Source organism: Onychomys torridus, chromosome 1 (genome assembly GCF_903995425.1).
Source record: "Onychomys torridus chromosome 1, mOncTor1.1, whole genome shotgun sequence".
NCBI lineage: Eukaryota > Metazoa > Chordata > Mammalia > Rodentia > Cricetidae > Onychomys > Onychomys torridus.
In genome coordinates this window covers 56,970,647-56,985,487 of record NC_050443.1, presented here as the reverse complement: position 1 = coordinate 56,985,487, position 14,841 = coordinate 56,970,647, and the positions used below count along the sequence as shown (strand labels likewise).

The 14,841-nt window shown below is 35.8% G+C and overlaps 1 protein-coding gene across 1 annotated transcript in view; it reads right to left on the bottom strand.

Annotated features, from left to right (window-relative positions):
* Positions 1–14,841, bottom strand: part of Agbl1 (ATP/GTP binding protein like 1) — a 791,956-nt gene that overhangs the window by 327,798 nt on the left and 449,317 nt on the right. Inside the window, exon 21 of the mRNA XM_036170190.1 lies at positions 747–923. Coding sequence (XP_036026083.1) covers positions 747–923 — 177 coding nt within the window. The remainder of the gene's footprint in view (positions 1–746; positions 924–14,841) is intronic.

The window sequence follows — 14,841 nt, the reverse complement described above, 5'->3', positions numbered from 1 at the left end:
GTCCAAGTTGTCTTGGGGTTGAATAGAAGTCATCAAGGAGCAGTCTGTCAACTTGCCTAAGAAATTTAAAGGAGTTCTATTACCCTGGCAGTGTCACTGTGTCTCTTATTTATGCTTCTCTGTGGGAGAGTGGGAAGAGCAGCCAGAGCAGTGTGCTGTAGCAGCTATGCAGCTGCTCAGGCAGTTAATATAGCTGTGGAAAGGACATGATTTACACAGGAGTGCTTTCCCTCAACACTAGCACATGCATTAAAAAAAAAAAAAAAAAAAAAAAAAAAAAACACTCCTTCTGTTGAACTCACAGTCTACACACACTCTGGTGACTGCTGATGTACACTGGCACATAAAACACATAACACAGAAATGTTTTGAGCATACCTATATACTCATACCCTCTATGATGTATATGGGACCAGTTAGGTTATTGAAAGTGATAACTGATTTCTGTGCATCTAATAGCCATGTTTGGTAGTTCAGATCAGAGAGAGGCACCCTGCTGCTTGCTAGTGAAGGTACTTGATGGAAGCACTGCATTGCAAGACAAGCACAGATTATTTCTGGGACCAGCAGAGATGCTGCTGCAGGTAAAGATTCTCATTGAAGTAGTCCTTCACAGCAAAGGAGTGAGCCCAGACACAGCTGGGAGTTTTATACTCTTTGCAAGGGAGAAAGACAGGTCTGTTATTGGTCCCCATTTCTATGTCCTGCTGCTGAGCAGATAGCAGGGGCCCTGTAGCCTCACATACCTGGTAGGGGCCCTGGTTACAGCCACAATAGCTGCTCTCCATGGTGTAGCTTCTAGAAACTCCTATCTCTCTCCATACCACTACCCGGGCAGTGGAGGCTCGTGATTTTTCCACCAGAAAGCTGCAGCTGCTCATGGTGAATGCTGGTGCTAGCTTGTCCAGGATTTTAGGAAGCATCTGTAATTTAAAAATAAAAATAAAAATAAAAATAAACAAATTGTGAGACAATATGGGTAATTGGGAATATTCATTATTTAAAAATGGATTCTCAACATTTATTACTAAACATCACTATATATCAAATACACAGTTATGTTGCTCTGAATCACTAATAAATGGATATCAACATTTTTTTTTTTACCATTTTGCCTATGCAAACTGTGAGGCTTGGAAAATAAAGACATAAAGAACTTAAGAACCACAGCTATGTAATGGTCAGAATGTGATCTAAAGGCCAACCTGGTCTACTCCAGCACTGTGAACTAGAGCTCCCCTTTTCTGTGTCACTGTGCACCCAGTTTCACACTTTGCTAAGTTGTGCCAGTTGAGAACTACACATGTCATAGAGACCTGCAACTTCTAGTGACTCCATCCAGTTCCACAGTGGCCCATGGGCTTAATCGCTGAGAGGCAATTATGGTCCTCACTCGAAGCACGTCTAAGGCCACTCATTTCCTGTGAGTGTGTAATTGCCCAAATGAACTCTGTCATTGTATCCTCTGTGCCATAAATCTGAAGCTGTATCAATTATGAGACTCCTAAAACTCCATTCTCTCAGGGTTCATGTATCCCACACCTTTTCTAGAACTAAAAGTATTTTATTTATGACCTTTTAATTTCCATTTAGAATGTATGTATAATCTCTTGCCACTCCAATTGATCAAGAGAGGCTCCTAACCACCAGATCTACTCCCACAGAGATGATGACTCAGAGTCGATAGGACACACAGTCATTGACTCAACAGAAACACTAAACATAGACAGCTACGGACTCTAGCACCATTAAAAGTACCTTTCACTTCAGTATTGACAGAATGTCACAAATAGTATATGATATGAAATTGTATACAATACATAACAAGCAGTGAAAGTTCAGGCTTTTAGTCAAATTGGAAGGAAGAAAATGTAAATCTGGTAGAAATGCAGTTTTTGTCATTTCTAGAACTTTCAGCAAATCTTTCTCTCTCTGGTATTTTTTGCCCTCATATTTAATATAACTTAGTTACATAATTATCAATATAAAGTATGTATTTTAAAAAGTATGTTACCATAACTATTTGTGTGACTTATTATGATCTCAGAGTTACCACACAGCCTCCAGGCCTAGAGATTATTTTGAAAAGAAAACTATTAAATGCTAATATCTTTCTTATTTGTGTTTCTGCAATTGACCTCTGATTGGTTCTTTTATAATCATACTCACTATTCTTTCCAGGTGAGTTCTCACTTCATTTGTTTCTTCAAAGTGTTCATCACAACAACAATTAAAAATTAAAATTATCATGTGTATGAGTTGTTCAGTTTATATTTCCTCTTGAGCATGTAAGTTCCATGATGGCAGGTATATGTTTTACAAGAAACTCCCTACACACTGAGAAATGCTTCTCATGGACAACACTTAATGTTTATTGCTGAAATAAATAGAATCTTATAATAGAGACACTTAGAGGACTGATTAAATATGCATGGATATATTATTACTACAAATAAAGTGATGGAGAATACTTTGAAATCATTTTAATTATTAATGTTTTACTTTGTTATAGGAAGTTCACTCTTATTATATAATAACTCATTTTATTGTGAAGCTATTTATTTAAGTACATTTGTATCATTAAAATGACTTCATATTTTAAAGGACATGTTTAGTTTTATGGCAAAACCAAGAGGATGATGCAGAAACATCCCATAGATCTCCACACCCTCTCAAAACATCTGCCACCAAAATGGTCCATTTGTTTTGATTGATGAACTCAAACTGAAACATTTACAATAGGCAGAGTTGGTATTAGGATCAAGTACTGAAAATGTACATTGAAAAGGCTTAGAAAGTAGGTTCACTGACAGTTATCCAGCATTACAGTATCACTGTAGAGTTTCACTGCCATAACATTTTTCTGCTCCACCAACTACCTTCCTTTTTGCCTAAAAGACTGGGAAACAACTAATCTTTTACTGTCTTCAAAGTTTGGTCCTATCTAGTATGGTAATGGTTGGAACCACACTACTTCAGAGATTGACTTCCAAGACTTACAAATATTCATTTAAGGTAACTTCATGTCTTCCCATTTGTGGCAGTTTATTTCACCTTATTGCTCAATAATATTTCATTATTCATCTTCTGATTATCCAAATTTAGATATTATAAATAATGTTGCCATAAATACCCATGTACAGGGTTTTCTGTGGGCATCTAAATTTTCAGTTTCTTTAGGTAAACAGCAAGCAGGTAGTAATGGACTCAATAGCAATAATATATCTAAGATGCCAACAGTTCTATTCCAAAGTGGTTGTACCATTTGAGATTTCCACCAATAATGAACAAGCATCTCTGTGACTCTAAGTCCTTCTGAAAATTTTGTGTCAGTATTCCAGGTTTTGGTCACTTTGGCAGGTGGCAATGATATTATATCTTTTATCCTCAGTCCCCTGAGATATGTAACAGAGATCACTGCTTTGTGTGACTTTTGCCACCTGTATATCGTCTTTGGTGAATATCTTCATGTCTCTATGTTTTAATCTGGACTTTGTGTTTTCTCACTTTTCAATTGAGAAGAGCTTTTCTTACGAATACCTTCTGAGACCTTACATAAGTTCTGTTCTGGATAACTGTCCATAGTATTACTTTATCATATGTATTTTGCAATAATTTCCATTTTCATCCTCTTAATAGTATCTCAGAGCCAAAGATAAACTTTTTGAATCCCAGCTTATTTATTCTTTCTTATAAGGATCATGCTGCTGATGTTATATCTTAAAAGCCATGGTGGCAAAAAGGGGCACAAACTCAAGGTTGATTGGTTGACTGCCAAGTCCATGGTCATCATCATCTACATATTCCCCTGCTGTTATCCTCTAGAAACTTTTATACTTTTTCATTTTGCACCTCAATCACTGTAATGAGATTGAGAACAGCCCTGTAAGCTCATATATTTTCATGCTTAGTCACCAAGAAGTGGAATTATTAGAATTAGAATTAGAAAGAATGGGAGGTATGTTGTTGTTGTTGTTTGTTTGTTTGTTTGTTTGTTTGTTTGTTTTTGAGTAGGTGTAGCCTATGTCCCTGGAGGTGAATTGGGATGTTTCAAAAGCCTGTAACGGTCTCAATCTCTCCCTCCCCACACCTCTGCCTGCTGCACATGGACCAGGATGTAAAGTTCTCAGCTACTGCTTTAGTACCGTGCCTGCCTGCTGTCATACTCCCCTCTCTAATGGTCATAGGATTAATCCTCTGAAACTTAAAACAAGTCCTCAATTAAGTGCTTTCTTCTAAGAGTTTCCTTGACCACTGTGTCTCTTCACAGAAACAGAACACTAACTAATACCAGTTATTAATCCATTTTGAGTTAATTCTGTGAATGGTATACAGCTATGTTTAGATTCTTTTTCTTTTGCATTGAGATCTCCATTTTGTCTTGATTTGTTTATTGAAAATGCTGTCTTTGCCATATTGTCTTATTCTTCTGTCAAGTGTGAGTAACTGTGCTTATGTGGGTCTGGTTCTTGATACTATAAATTCCTGCCCATCATGACCTACCCATTTAATCTGTCATTATTAGCATCCTGTCATGTATTCTGTGACTTTGTGGTAAGTCTTAATGTGAGGCAATGCCAGAATTCCAACTGTGTTTTACTCCTTTGTATTTTCTCAAATACTCTGGGCCATCTGCATCTACATTTTGATACCTACAAAAAATCTTGATTGAAAAGTGCATTAAATCTAGTATAAGATGTGGAAAACTGAAATCTTGGCAATACTGAGTTTTCTATCCACAAATGTGAATACTTCCCTAGTCTCTAGGCTTTCCTTTATTTTGTTCACCACATTTTGTAATTCTCTATAAGACAAATTGCTAAAATGTCTTATTAGTAAAAAACCCAGATCCAGATATTGGGGTGAAAACTGAGAGATCAGAGAAATAGGGCAAGCTACAGCCAACCTCACTTTACCAACTCCTCAGCCCCCAGAGAGAGCTATTTCCTATATACCCATGTCTATATGCCTTTCTGTCTCTGCCCTCTTGCTTCCTCTCCACCCAGGTACATCACTTTCCTCTATCCTCCCAGCTCTTTCACTTCCTGCCCATCTGTACAGACCTCAATACCTATGATTACATACATATGGTTAACTAGTACTGGGAATTAAAGGTGTGTGCCACCAAACCTATCTCTGTTCCCATTGTGGCCTTGAACTTAAAGAGATCTGAATAAATTTGCTTCACAAATGCTAGGACTAAAGACGTGTGCTACCACTGCCTGATCTCTAAGCTTAATATAGTGGCTGGCTTCTTCCTTTGATCCTCAGAAAAGCTTTATTGGGGTGCCCAAATAAAATATCACCACAGTTCTCTTTGTATAGAACTTATAAATGCTGTTTTGTTAGATTGGTATCCAAGTATTTCATTATATACAGTAATAATATAAGTGGTATTAGGGTGTGTGTGTGTGTGTGTGTGTGTGTGTGTGTGTGTGTGTACATTCATTGAGAAAGAATCTTACTCTGTATACCAGGCTGCTCTGGAACTCAAGATGTAGACCACACTGGCCTCAAGCTCATAGCACGTCTCCTATACCAGCTTCCTGAGATTATTATTATTGTTTTGAGACAGGGTTTCCCTATGTAGCCCTGGCTGTCCTGGAACTTGCTCTGTAGACCAGGATGGACTCAAACTTATAGATCCCTATGACTCTGCCTCTGGAGTGCTGGAACTAAAGTTGTATACACCACTGCCTGGCTTAGTAAATGGGTTTTTAAATCTCAAATCCATTTGCTGAATGCTAACTTATAGGAAAGCAACAGAATTTTATACATTACCCTTTTATGTTTCCATATTCCTATCAACACTTATTAGATCAGCAAGCTTTTATTTGCATTCCTTTTCCTCTTGTATTGCTAAAATTTTCAGCATGATGCTGAAGTGAAGCAGTGAGAAAGAACATTCTTGCTGGGCTTCTTACTTTGAATAGTGAGGAAACTTTCTGTTTCTGAACATTAAAGATGCATGTCAGCTATACAGATTTTTTAAAATATTCTCTGTCAAGTTGAGAACAGGGACTCTATTGGTATGGAGGAAAGGATATTGGGTTTTGGAAAATACTTTATCTGAATCTATTAGATGTTCATGTGATTTTCCTTCTTAAGTCTTTTAATATGATGATTTATACAAATTAATTTTGTAATTGTGATCTAGCTATGGACCCTTATGAAAATATAAATTGTTATGGTGTGTAATTATATGTACTATTATATTTGATTTTCTAACATTTTCTTCCAGAATTTGAATTTTTGTTTATGAGAGATATTGATCTATTTTTCTTTTCTTATACCTCTGCATGACCTCATAGAATTAATTGGGAAGCATTCTCCCAGTTTTGATTTTCAGAAAGTGATTAGAGAAACTGGTACAAGTTCTCCATGAACTGTTTTGCAAAATTCACTAATGAACCCATCTGGGTCTGATTCTTGTGGTTTAAGTAGATTATGAATTTTTTATTATCACATAAAAATCTTTCAAATGTAGCCCTGTTCAGATGATCCATTCAGATTCAGTGAACTTTGTTAGTTTGTGTTTTTCAAGGAATTGGTTCATTTCATCTGGATGATCAAATTTATGAATAAAAACATTTTCACAGTATTCCTTTCTTCTTCATTTAATGTGCACAGAACTCCTAACAATGTGCCATCTTTCATCTCTGATGTCAGCAATTTGTCCTCTGGCTTGCATTCTACTTAGCCTTGATTAAAAACTCAACACTTTTGTGGACTTTTCCAAGATTGATCTTTCAGTTTCATTGACTTCCTCTTTTGATTTCCTGTTCTCTGTTTTTCTAATTTATGTTCTCAGTTTTTATACAAATTAAAGTTCTATGTACTAAATGTATATAATATGATTTATCTTCCCTGATTTAAATGAGTTCCCTACTTTATGCTTTATTTGCATTTAATTTCCCTTTTACTTTCAATTTCCTAAGATGGTTGATTTTAGGACTTTCTGTATATATATATATATATATATTGCAATATACCTTCATATAGGTATAGATTTACCATGCTACAGACTTTTAGAAGTTTCAGTTTTATCTAGTTCAAATATTTTCTAATATCTCTGGAAATTTTTCCTCCTTTGCATCTGTTATTTAGAAGACTATTGTTATTCTCCCCTGTGTTTGGAATTTTTATGTTATCTTCCTATTGATGAATATATTAATTTTATTGTGTCTAGGAGAACATATTGTGACTTTGATCCTTTTTAAAAACAACATTTATATTAATTTGTTGAGTCATATAATGTATCTTTTTTACATTTTTATTTTATTATTTTGTATGGATGGATGTTTTGTCACATGTATGTCTATGTACCACATACATCCAGTGTCCTTGGGACCAGAAAGGAGGGTCCTCTGTGACCTAAGTTACAGAGAGTTATAAACTATAATGTGGGTGCTGGGAACCCAACTCAGATCCTCCACAAGAGCAGCCAATGTTCTTAACCACGAAGTCATCCCCAGAGCCCTTCATGCAATGTATCTTGGTCACATTCACCCTCTACCCCAACTCCTCTCAGATCTACCTCCTTTCCCTTCCAGCCCCCTCCACATGCTATTTTTTCTTTCTTCCTTTTTTAAAAGATATTATCGCACAGCTGTTGTGCTGAGGCTATGACTCTTACAGTATTTCCATCTCCTCTTCCCTGATGATCCACGAGCTTCAGTGTGGTGGCTGTGTTGTAAATGTATTCCCTCAGTCAGTGTATGTCTGCATTTTGAATAGCTGTTGTTTTCTATAATGAACTCTGCTGCAAAAGGAAGCTTCTTTGATGAGAAATGAGAGCCACATTCATCTGTGAGTATAAAGACAAGTATTTAGAAAGGACTTAGAGATTTATACTAGATTGGAAAGTGGCAGGAGTAGGTTCTCCTCTAGGTTCCAAGGATCCCAAGACATTTGTAGTTGGCTAAGTTTATAATGCCCGGGATGCATTTCTTCCTACCGAATGAGCTAAAATATGTTTTATAGCATGCAAAGTGGTCTGTATGAGTGACTGGTTCTTGTGTGCTTAAAAACTTTGTCTATTTTGTGGTTTGGGATAAATTCTCTATAAAAAGCAATTACCACTGTTGATTGAGGGTACTTATTTTTTTCCTGCTTTATCTGTCTACTGATAGAGAAGTTGTGCAACCTGCAGCTATAACGGCAGATGCATCTTCTCTTTGCAAATCTCATGCACTTTGTTTCATTCCCCTCTTGCATTTAATGTGATTAAGCACATACATGCTATTAACTGTTACTTGTTCTAAGAAAATGTATTCTACAGAGGATGTATCATTCTGGATTTCTGGGGACCTCTCCAGCACTCTGCCTATTCCTGTTCTCATGTGGTCTTCATTTATCATGGTCTGTTATTCCTTGTTCTCCCTTTCTGTTCTTGATCCAGCTGGGATCTCCTGCTCCCCTAAGCTTTCTTTCCCTCAAACCTTGCCTTTCATTACTCCCACTGTCGTCCAGGTTGTTCATGTAGATCTCATCCATTTCTCTGTCATTGGGTGATCCCTGTGTCTTTCCTAGGGTCCCGTTTTCTAGGTAGCCTCCCTGGAGTTGTGTAGCAGTCTACTCATCTTTGTTTTACATCTAGTCCATGGCTGATGTGTAAAATTAAAACACAAATATAATAAATAAAATAAAGAAAGAAAAAGATACTTAAAACCAGCACTACATAGGATAGTGGAATCATAATGAAATAAATTAAATATCAATACCTTTAAAAAATGTATTCATTTAACATTACTCTATTGCCATTCTTTATTTTATCCATGATAAACTTCCTTCCTTTGAAGTTTCCTTTGCCTGAAATTAATATTACTAGCTACTGCTTTATTTTCATTAGTGCCAGCAAGTTAAAGCAAACATTTTATATCGTTCATTTCTTCCCCTTTCTTAGAATAGCAGATATTTTTCACTTGGTTTTATGGCTGTCTTTGAGTGTGCAATATCCACTTACAACTGATACAAACACACTAGCAAATAGTAGATTGGCATTTCAAAAGTGGTAGCAATGTTTCTAAACATATTCCTTCTTTTTCCTCCTTTGTGTCATCCCTGCCATTCTTTTCTCTTGTATGTAAGCATGTGTGTGAACTCAGATTATCAAACACATTGCTGCTATTATTTTTTAATAATTCCCATATGCTAAATTAATGAAGAATTAAAAGATTTCATTTTCCTGTCATCTGTTTATTCCCTCTTCAGTCCTCTTTCTGTCTTTATATAGACCCAGTTTATGGCTTATAATATTTTATCTCTCTCTAAAGTTCTTTGTAACACTTTGGAAAAGGACAAATTTCTTCAATGTCTGTTTATAGAAGAATGCCATTATTTTGCCTTCCCTTTTAAAGCATAATTTTGCAAGGTAAAGAATTTTAGTCTAAGCGGTTGGGGATTTAGCTCAGTGGTAGAGCACTTGCCCAGCAAGCACAAAGCCCTCCCTGGGTTCGGTCCCCAGCCCCAGAAAAAAAAAATTTCTAGTCTAGTGGGTTTGAGGATGAACACATTAAATATTTTATTACTCTATCTTTTTGTTTGAAAGATTTCTGAAAAGGTCAGGTGTGTGTGTGTGTGTGTGTGTGTGTGTGTGTGTGTGTGTGTGCGCGTATTCTTAGACAAAAGTAAGATAGAGTCTATCTCCTGGTTTCTTTTGGTAATTTATATTCAACAGTTTGAAAATGGTATTTTAGCCACAGCATTTTTTGTATTCATTCTGTGTAGCAATCTCCAAGTTTCCTGAATCTGAGGTTCCAGGATCTGACACTAAGGAAGGCCAGTTTTGTTAGCTAATCTACATCTGTAGAGATGACCAAACATTCAAATGAACTTCATGTTTCTTGGGGACCTTAATGAGCTGTGATCCCTCCACTGAAGCCTGGGTATGGAGGATTTATACATTTCCACAGCTGTAGCTTATCCATTCATTAAAAAATTGACTCAAAACTGTGACATTTATAGAAAATTTTCTTTCAGCTTCTTCATTTTCCTTTTTATCTTGCATAAATACATCTGTGTCTGGGAGAAAAGGCAATGATGGCTATTCTAAACTGGAAGTTGTTTATATTGCTAATATGAAGAGGAAATAGATGATCTCAAAATCTCAAGTGGAGCATTATTATTCCACAGAGGTATAAGGAGATTTGAATAAGACGTAATATGGCCCCACATATAAGACGTGTATAGGCAACCCACATATTAAAATGTTATGTTTTAGCATTAGAAACCTACTTTTTTGAAAACTTCCTTCTCTGTATCTTCTTATTTTCCAATAGTAGCTTTAAGAACATAGACTGAGGATTTTAATGTCAGAACCCACCTGAACATGAAATTTGAGGTATCAGAGCCCAAGGGTGAAAAGCAGGTAGGGCAGAGCCAGATAGACAAGTGCAAAGAAAAGTCCAGTTTGGTAGGTAGTTGATTTATGACCTACATGAGCTTCTCTGCCTCCTTGAGTCTTAGGCACATCCTCTACTAATGGAGAGAGCTAGCCATCCCATATTAGATCAACCCAGACCTGAAAGCATTATAAAAACTAGCCCAGAATCTTTCCATAGACAGAATCACATGTGGCCAGAAAGAGTAGAGCCAGATGAAACCTTAGCTGAGGGAGACATGTTGATTTGAACTCAATCATTTTTGTTTTAAGGCACATTTTAGAAACCCAAGCCATAATTTACTTCATTTGATTTCTGATTACTCTTTCCAAACCAACCTCAGTTTCAAAATACAAAGAAGGGAACCCTCAAAGGTGTGTTCAGACTTCTACAGATAAGATGTGTGTCAAAGCTCATTTCTAGAGAGGAACCCTGTGATCAAATTTGCAAAATCCAAATGAATTCTTCCCTTTGGGCTATGAATGTAGTAATAGGACACTTAGATGTTACACAAAATCTAATTATTGAGGTAAATGCTGAAATATCAGAGAGACAAAGGAAAAAGCCATAGCCACGCCTTACCTCTAGGACTCTTGAGCCTGAAAAGCCTCGAGTTCCTGTCTCCTCACACCTTATATACTTTTCTCCACCCAGCCATATTACTTCCTTCTTAGTGCTAGGATTAAAGGTGTGTGTGCCTCCTAAACACTGGGAGCAAAGGCATGAAATCACAAATTCTGGGATTAAAGGTGTGTGCTACCCACTGCCTGGTTTCTATGTTTAATCTAGTGGCTTGTTCTGTTCTCTGATCTTCAGGCAAATTTTATTAGGGTATACAATGTATAACCACATTTCCCCTTTTTTTGTCTAAAATAATAAAAGAAGGTTATAACTAATATAAGAATATATATATATATATACAATAAGTATATACAATATGTACAGTCAAGAATTACATTAACAATGTCCTGTCAATAAACATTTGACAAATTCAGAGAAATTACTCCGTTATTTATCCTATTTTGGTGAGTCCAAAGTGTACCTAATTCACTTTCTATCCTAACTTGTATTACCAACCAAGATCTATCTTTGATGTCTTTCAAACTTATACACTTTACCCATTTTAGTGAGTTTCTTTTTTGAATTTGTTAATGAGGAAAACTATAACTATCTAATCTTCAACTCCATCAGAGATCTGAGAAGGAAATAAAATTATCTAAGTACACAGAACGTGCAGGCAAGCAACTTCCAAAAATGTGAGAAATGACAAAAACAGCTGACTGCCTGGAAAGTCACCCAAGGTTCCTCTGTAACATTGGGGCATCTTTGACCTACAGGCCTAGAATATCTGACAGACTTATCTATGAAGCAGGATGTTCTAAAGGGCCTTCCTATGTTGTCTTGGCAAAGTTTGGCAGTCCTTTCTTTTGTGTCCTGCTTGTCCCATTTGGACAGTATACTGTCAGCTGTCAATGCAAGGGCATTTTCTTGCCCAGTGGTTAATTTTTGTCACAAAGAAAGTAAATCCCATATGGAGTTTCTTTGATGCCAATAATTTCCTATGAAGTAGATTAGTGCTGCCAGGAGCAAACATGTCTCATAGTCATTTAAAAAATAAGAATCTGTGTTATTAAAACATCTTAAATGCCACATTCTACTGATCTCTGAAGTATATGAAGATGACTTGTCTATCTAAAATATATCTGTTTGACCTTTGAAACATATCTAACATGACTTCCAAGCTTGAGTGTAATAACTAACTACCAACTTTCATTTCTTTATAGCCTAATTAGTTAGTAATAATAACTTTCAAGGACTAGAAAATTACATTACATTGTTAAATGAGCTGTATAGGTACAATACTTGAACAAGAGTAGAACTATATGTACTATATGACAGTATGTTTTAACAAAATTAATTTCAACTTTGTATCAACATACAAAATTTCTATACAATATACAAAAACCCAATCCAATGTAAAATATTTAAAACTAGTAGTTGCTTTTAAAAAGTAGATTCAGGGGTTGGGGATTTAGCTCAGTGGTAGAGCACTTGCCTAGCAAACACAAGGCCCTGGGTTCGATCCTCAGCTCAAAAAAAAAAGTGAGAAAGAATTATGAATGACAAAAAAGTAGATTCAACAATCTACCTTTCTTATCTTAAATTTATATTCTCTTTTTTTCATTTCAGCGGAGATTCAATATTCTACCCTTTTATCTTATCATATCCATATTCTCTCATTTTTCTTTTCAGAATGATTCAATAATCTACTCTTTTATCCTATCATTTCTCTCTCTCTCTCTTTTTTAGAGTAGATTCAATAGTCTACCTTTTTATCCTATCATTTCTATATAATACATTTCTACATCACTTAGAACTATGTGTTTATGTTTACCAATGCACTGTTCAGAACATAGTTTGTTGCTAATGAAATTTGAAAGAGGGAAATAACATTGCCCAACTCCAGGCTTCCAGGATTAATAAATATTTAAAGCCTCTCTTTACATGATATATGTCCCTTCTTTAACTAAGGCAATCCATTGCTTTTCATGCTCCAAATAAAAATTTATTCTTGCTTTAAGCATCTCTTGAATTCTAAGCTGCAGAGTCCTCTGACTCACTGTTCTTTTTCTCTCCTACCCAGCATACCCTTTAAATACAGGATCTCAGTGGCCAGAGATTTAAACATTCTATTCCAAATCTGAGTTCTTATTAACTACTCAATCTGTTACAATGCAATTTATTTCTGTATTTATTTTACCTTGTATGTGAAACTGGATGTGAGAATAAATACTTATTCACTCAACAAACGTTTTTAAAACATTATCCACTGCACCAAAGCTGGTGCAGTGGGAAGTAGCTTGGACTTGCCTAGGCTCAGTGTGCTGGGCTCTGCTGACTCCCCATGGGAGACTTCGATTTGGGGGATTTGGGGATGCGGGGTAGCCTGAGAAAGAGAGCTAGAAGGTGGGAGGAGGGAGAAAGGGTGTGTGGATAGCATGTGGAGTGAGTAGAAAAATTCTTAATAAAGAAAAATGAAAAAAATAAAATTAAAAATAAAATATTATCTAATGAGGCAAACTAGGGTAGCTTAAAGTATAGCTCAAAATATAAAGTGTATTAATATATTAATGCATGTAGAGTATTACAAGCTTGGCACTGTGGGAGGAGTATGAAACATTCTTGTCTCCATTACTCCTTAGAATTGGAAATGTATGAAGAGGGTTAATGACTGAAAGTGTCACTAAAAATGAATGCTTGCTTAGCAAATGTGCATAAGGCCTGACTTCAGTTCATCTTAACACAGTGCTCTATCATTCACTCCTGGAAATGCAGATTCTTTAAGACTCAACTTTCAATGATTGCAGAATTTGTGCCTTCTACTGCTTACAAGTTTCCTTAAAGTCACAGTTGAACTAAAAGTTTTCTCATGAGATATTTTCCTTCATTTAAGTTCCTAACACTGATCATAGATTTATAACTCAAAAAAAAAAAAAAATTGTCTACAGATATCAGCCAGGATCTTCTAATCAGTCCTTCAGCCAAGGAGAATCAGTCAGTTCTTTCTTGCTGTGTTAACCCACAATTAATACTTCTATTCTTATACTTACTCTTTATTTTAAATTTTTGATCATCTGCGTGCCTGCCTGTAATTTATTAAAAGAAGGAACTCATGCCCAACACATCAGTGTTACACAAATATCTAGCATTCTGCTTAGCTAGTACATAATGAATAAGTGCTTAGTTTTGAAAATATGCATCAACTTCATGAAGATATGTATAATAGCCTAAAACTTTTTAGAAAATATGTATAGTTTATAATAATTGCCACAATTCAGTTTTAGAGCTCATAGCATCAACATTTTCTTCCTTCTCATTTGTCCAAGCACTGCTTTGAGCAATTTCTGAGACAACTTTTCAACACAGTTTTATTTCTTTCAGAAATTGTATATAAATGAATCATAGTATTTTTCTTTCCGACTTCTTTCATTTAGTTGGATATTTTCAAAGTTCACTTCTGTTGCTTATGTTAACAGTTGGATATTTTCAAAGCTGGATTAGTTTTTATTGTAGTAACATACTGTATCTGTTCCATTCAGTACTGTACATACATAAAGAGTTTCCAGTTTGGGACCATGTGTAATATTTATTACCAACATTCATGTACAAATGTTTATTTGGATCTATATCTTTTTATTTGTAGCATGAATCTTAAAAGTTCTTATTATTTTCTTTATCCATTCTACAGTTGAAGGGGATCTGGGTTGTTTCCAGGTTCTGGCTATTACAAACAATGCTGATATGAACATAGCTGAGCAAATGCCCTTTGGTTTGATTGAGCATTCCTTGGGTATATGCCCAAGAATGGTATAGCTCGGTCTTGGGGGAAATGGGTTCCCAATTTTCTAAGGAAGCACCATATTGATTTCCAAAGTGGCTGTACAAGCTTGCATTCCCA